At 56.9% G+C, this 5,630-nt stretch overlaps 1 protein-coding gene across 1 annotated transcript in view; it reads left to right on the top strand.

Annotated features, from left to right (window-relative positions):
• Nucleotides 1-5,624, top strand: part of HPN (hepsin) — a 34,511-nt gene extending 28,887 nt beyond the window's left edge. The window contains exons 9-11 of the mRNA XM_029913117.1: nt 4,184-4,326; nt 4,413-4,577; nt 4,773-5,624. Of these exons, the coding sequence (XP_029768977.1) occupies nt 4,184-4,326; nt 4,413-4,577; nt 4,773-4,811 (347 nt within the window). The 3' untranslated portion in view covers nt 4,812-5,624. The remainder of the gene's footprint in view (nt 1-4,183; nt 4,327-4,412; nt 4,578-4,772) is intronic.
• The last annotated feature ends 6 nt before the right edge of the window (nt 5,625-5,630 follow it).

Genomic DNA, 5,630 nt, shown 5'->3' with positions numbered 1-5,630 from the left:
GGGTGTGGGAGGGGGTGAGGGCTCCAGCTGGGGGTGCACGCTCTGGGATGGGGCTGGGGACGAGGGGCTGGGGCAGGGGGTTGGGGTGCGGGTGAGGTGCAGCAAAGCTAAGGCAGGCTCCCTGCCTGCCCTGGCTCCGCACTGCTCCCGGAAGCGGCCGGCATGTCCCTGCAGCCCCTAGGCAGAGGACCAGGGAGCTCTGCACGCTACGTGCCCATGGTTCCCAGCCAATGGGAGCTGCAGGGGTAATGCCTGCGGGTGCTGGCAGGGTGCGGAGCTTCCCTGATCGCCCCTGGGCCTAGGAGCCGCAGGGACATACCGGCTGCTTCTGGGAGCAGCGCAGAGCCAGGGCAGGCAGGGAGCCGACTGGACTTTTAACACCCAGTTAGCGGTGCTGACCGGAGCCACCAGGTCCCTTTCCCACCGGGTGTTCTGCTTGAAAACTGGATGCTTAGCAACCCTAGCCTGCCCCCAGCCCCCAGTAACCAGGCTTTTGGTTCAGATGCCATTTAGGGTTGTCAGGTCCCCAAAAACCAGGCACCTGGCAACCCTAAATGGCACCTGGACACAGAAACCAAAACCCGGGTAAAACTGGATGGGGAGCAATGCTAGGCCCCGCCCATGAGGAGGGGCTTCCCAAGATGCCACCCAGAGCAACCCATAATATTGCGACCCCAAGAATCAACTTCAGGAAAGCCCGCCCCCATGGGGGCACAACACTCCGGAGGTCCCTCCTCTATAGGGACGGGTGTCAGTGTTCAGATGCCGGTGTGGATGCCAGGCAGGTGAGGTGCCAGGGTTCAGGTGGAGGCACATAGTGGGCAGGTGGGGGGGGGTCACAGTTCAAGTGCCAGGGCAGGTGCCGGGGGAGTGGGCAGCGTATTCCAGGTAGATGTGGGGCCGGAGTTTGGGGATGGGGCAGGTGTAGGGGTTCAGGCAGGGGGCAGATGCCCTGGTGGTGGGGTGTTGGGTGCAGTTGGGGGGTGGATGCTGGTCAGGCAGGGACTAGGTTCTGGGGGAGGGAGGTGGATCCTGGGTGAGCGGGGTCCAGGTTGGGGGGGGGGCAATGCAGGACAGGTGGGGGCCAGGTTCGGGGGCAGGTGAAAAGCAGGCAGGTGGGGGCTGGGTTTGGGTGGGGGCAGATGTAGGGCAGGTGGGGGGCAGGTGTGGGCAGGTGGATGCCGGGCAGGCCGGGGGAGTAGATGTCAGGTGGGCGGGGACTGGGTTTGGGTGGGGGACAGATGCCAGGCAGGTGGGGGCTGGTTGCGAGGAGGAGCAGATGCCGGGCAGTCGGGCTCAGTGCAGGGGGCATGGTGTTATACTAGAAAATGAAGAACAACAGGATCTTTTCAGGGAATAAGGCAAAATGCCATGTTTATTGTGAATATTGAAAGAATAATTAGAGTAAGCAATCAGTTGTAGCTATAACATTTCACTCACTCACTCACTCTCACACACACACACACACGTTCTGCAAGGTTGCCAAGTCACTGGCCAGGCGGCCTGGACACGAGGATGGAGCCGGGCCTTGTCAGATGCGCATCCGATGCTCCTGGAAGTTGGTTGCAGAACCAGACCCAAAGTCCTCAGTCTTCAGGTTCTGTTTTTATAGGGATCCATCCTCATGTAAGTCTATGGGGTTTGCCTCATCATGCTGATCTCATGTTTGACGTGATAGTCAATCACGCAGATGGCACAGCAATGATGGAATGACAGTATGTTGTTATCTTGTTCTTTGGCCCTCCTGTCCTTGGGGCAATTGTGGGTGGATGCCCTTGGGGTTATCGGGCTATCTCGTCCACTGCATTCTTCAGCCAAACGGCCTTATTTTAAGGCTGGCACCTCAACCTTTAATCTTTCATTTCTTATTCAATCACACATACAATCACACTCACATGCCACCGTGTATCCTGTCACATCTGCATTGTATCACCTCCCATCCTTTAACATAACCAGTCTAAAATCAGTGGGGCATGGCAGACTTCAATAAGTCTATTCACTTGTTACATCTAAAAGGAAACAAACAAGATAAGCATGCAAGAGTGGGGAGGGTTCACAAATATTACACAACAAAGTTGTACCAGTCATAAAGGCCAGCTGTTATCTTGTTAGTTTTAGAACAAACTCTTTGTCTCTGGATCTGCTTCTACAATTAACAGCGACCTTGTGAAGCTGATAAGCAACTTCAATTAACACAGATCAGCAGCGTGGCTGAGAAACACTCCTTTCTAATGGTCAGGCCAAATTCTGGGTCTGCTCTGGAGTTACCCTGTCTTACAGTTCCCATATCAGAAATATACCAGTTCATAGAATCATAGAATCTCAGGGCTGGAAGGGACCTCAGGAGGTTATCTAGTCCAACCTCCTGCTCAAAGCAGGACCAATTCCCAACTAAATCATCCCAGCCAGGGCTTTGTCAAGTCTGATCTTAAAAACCTCTAAGGAAGGAGATTCCACCACCTCCCTAGGTAACCCATTCCAGTGCTTCACCACCCTCCTAGTCAAAAAGTTTTTCCTAATACTCCTTGTTCTGTCTTCTGGTACCACTGAGAACAGTCTAGATCCATTCTCTTTGGAACCTCCTTTCAGGTACTTGAAAGCAGCTATCAAATCCCCCCTCACTCTTCTCTTCTGCAAACTAAACAATCCCAGTTCCCTCAGCCTCTCCTCATAAGTCATCTGCTCCAGCCCCCTAATCATTTTTGTTGCCCTCCGCTGGACTCCTTCCAATTTTTCCACATCCTTCTTGTAGTGTGGGGCCCAAAACTGGACACAGTACTCCAGATGAGGCCTCACCAATTTTGAATAGAGGGGAATGATTACGTCCCTCGATCTGCTGGCAGTGCTCCTACTTATACAGCCCAAAATGCCGTAAGCCTTCTTGGCAACAAGGGCACACTGCTGACTCGTATCCAGCTTCTCGTCCACTGTAACCCCTAGGTCCTTTTCTATAGAACTGCTGCCTAGCCATTCGGTCCCTAGTCTGTAGCAGTGCATGGGATTCTTTCATCCTAACTGCAGGACTCTGCACTTGTCCTTGTTGAACCTCATTAGATTTCTTTTGGCCCAATCCTCTAATTTGTCTAGGTCCCTCTGTATGCTATCCCTACCCTCCAGCATATCTACCACTCCTCCCAGTTTAGTGTCATCTGCAAACTTGCTGAGGGTGCAATCCACGCCATCCTCCAGATCATTAATGAAGATATTGAACAAAACCAGCCCCACGACCGACCCTTGGGGCACTCCGCTTGATACCGGCTGCCAACTAGACATGGAGCCATTGATCACTACCCGTTGAGCCCGATGATCTAGCCAGCTTTCTATCTATCTTATAGTCCATTCATTCAGCCCATACTTCTTTAACTTGGCGGCAAGAATACTGTGGGAGACCGTATCAAAAGCTTTGCTAAAGTCAAAGAATAACAGGTCCACTGCTCTCCCCTCATCCACACAGCCAGTTATCTCATCATAGAAGGCAATTAGGTTAGTCAGGCATGACTTGCCCTTGGTGAATCCATGCTGACTGTTCCTGATCACTTTCCTCTCCTCTAAGTGCTTCAGAATTGATTCCTTGAGGACCTGCTCCATGATTTTTCCAGGGACTGAGATGAGGCTGACTGGCCTGTAGTTCCCCGGATCCTCCGTCTTCCCTCCTCCTTCCCTTTTTAGCAATCCAGTCAAAGAGAAATATACCAATTATCAATGTAGTCCAACAATGGATGCTGGGTGGGAGGGGTAGGGGGGAGTATGCCAGGCGGGCAGTGGCCAGGTTCAGGTGGGAGGCAGATGCCGGACAGGCGGGGGCCAGGTTCAGATGGGGGATGGAAGCTAGGTGGGCAGGAGCTGGGTTTGGGGGGGAGGCAGATGTCGGGCAGGCGGGGGCTGGGTGCAGGGGCGGGTGGACACCGGGTGGCTGGATGCAGGGTTCTGGGTGGGGGAAGAAGCAAGGTGGGCAGGGGCTGGGTGCGGGCAAGTGGATGCCAGGTGGGCAGGGGCAGGAGGGCATACATTCAGGGCGGGTGGGGCAGATGTGGGGCAGGCAGTGGCTGGAATCAGGGGGGGGAATGCTGGATGGGTGGGGCGTTTGCCAGGTGGTCAGGAGTCGGGTTTGGGGGGGTGGATGCAGGGCAGGTGGGGGCAGGGCGGGGGACCCCATGCCCACTCTCCCCCCCATCTCCCCCAGGGCAGCAGTCCGGCATCCTGCAGGAGGCTTCCGTGCCCATCATCAGCACCGCTCTGTGCAACTCGCCTGAATACTATGGCAACCAGATCCGCCCCCGCATGTTCTGCGCTGGCTACGCTGAGGGTGGCACCGACGCCTGCCAGGTGGGGCCGGGCGAGACGGGCGGGGCGGGTGGGCAGTGGGGGCCAGTGCTAGGGCACTGACCCCTTCCCTGTCTCCCTCTCGGCAGGGTGACAGCGGGGGTCCCTTTGTGTGTGAGGACGGCATCTCCCGCACCCCGCGCTGGCGGCTCTGCGGCGTGGTCAGCTGGGGCACCGGTTGCGCCCTGCCCCAAAAGCCAGGGGTCTACACCAAGGTTGGCGCCTTCCACGACTGGATCCACCAGGCCATGAAGGTGTGTGGGGCAGGGATGGTCCCTTCAGTCTATTCCCCCTGAGGTGGGATCGGGGTGGGATCCCCCCAGTCTGCCGAGGGATCATCTCTCCAGTGTATTCACAGAGGGGGGATTGCCCCCCCCCTCAGCCTGGTTCCCCCAAGTCTGTCCCGCCCCAGCTGTGCCAGCCCCTGATGCCCGTGTCTCTCTCTGCAGACTCACTCCCTGGCCAGCGGGATCGTTTCCCAGCACTGACCCCTGCTGCCTAGGTTCCCGCACAATGGAGTTACGCCACCCCACCGGCGCCAGCCCTCCCCTCGCCCCCCACGCCAGACAGACGCTGCCCCCTCCATTCCAGCCACGACGGGCAGATGTGCCTACATGACCCACTGGACTTTGCGACCCGACAACCTTCGACCTCTGACCCCACAGTGCCTTGTCTGCATTACTGGAATGAGAGTGTGGGTGGGGGCTGGGAGGAATGGGTCAGATCCACCTATTACAATGCAGCGTGGCCCTTTAAGCCTCCACCCACCAATGGTGGACTTGTAGATCCACCTATCATAATACAGCACCAGCCCCTTAAGAACCCACCTACCAATGGGGGGGGTTTGCAGCGCCAGCCCTTTAAGCCTCCACCCACCAATGGGTTCTTCTGCTAGAGCCCAGCAACTAATAGCGCTGCTCCATAGCTTGCTAGAGTTCTTCATCCTGTGGCGGGGGAGGGGGCTGGAGAAGAGCTTCTCTTTGATTGGTTAACAGTGGTGGGAGTGACTGCATAGGCCACACCCTCTGCCACGCTTCAGCCAACCAGGGTGGAGCTGCCTGGCTTTAACCCCTGCAGTTCTGGGCAAGAGCAGGCCCATCAGCCTGGGGCACCCCAGTGCCAGCAGCTCAGCCCTGCGGTTGGGGGATTAGATCCCGACCCACAGCCCTGGGAGGAACCAGGGCACAGCCCGGGGGGGCTGAGACAAAGCCCTGCACAGGGTGGAGTAGACCCTGACCCACATCCTGGGAGCAATCCCAATACACAGCCCTGGGGGCTGCTGGACACCTGGGTCCAGAGCTGCTGCC

The sequence above is a fragment of the Terrapene carolina genome, unplaced genomic scaffold (genome assembly GCF_002925995.2).
Source record: "Terrapene carolina triunguis isolate 2854851 unplaced genomic scaffold, T_m_triunguis-2.0 Scaffold461, whole genome shotgun sequence".
NCBI classification, from domain to species: domain Eukaryota; kingdom Metazoa; phylum Chordata; order Testudines; family Emydidae; genus Terrapene; species Terrapene triunguis.
The sequence above is the reverse complement of the archived record's forward strand: the minus strand, read 5'-3'. Positions and strand labels throughout refer to the sequence as shown.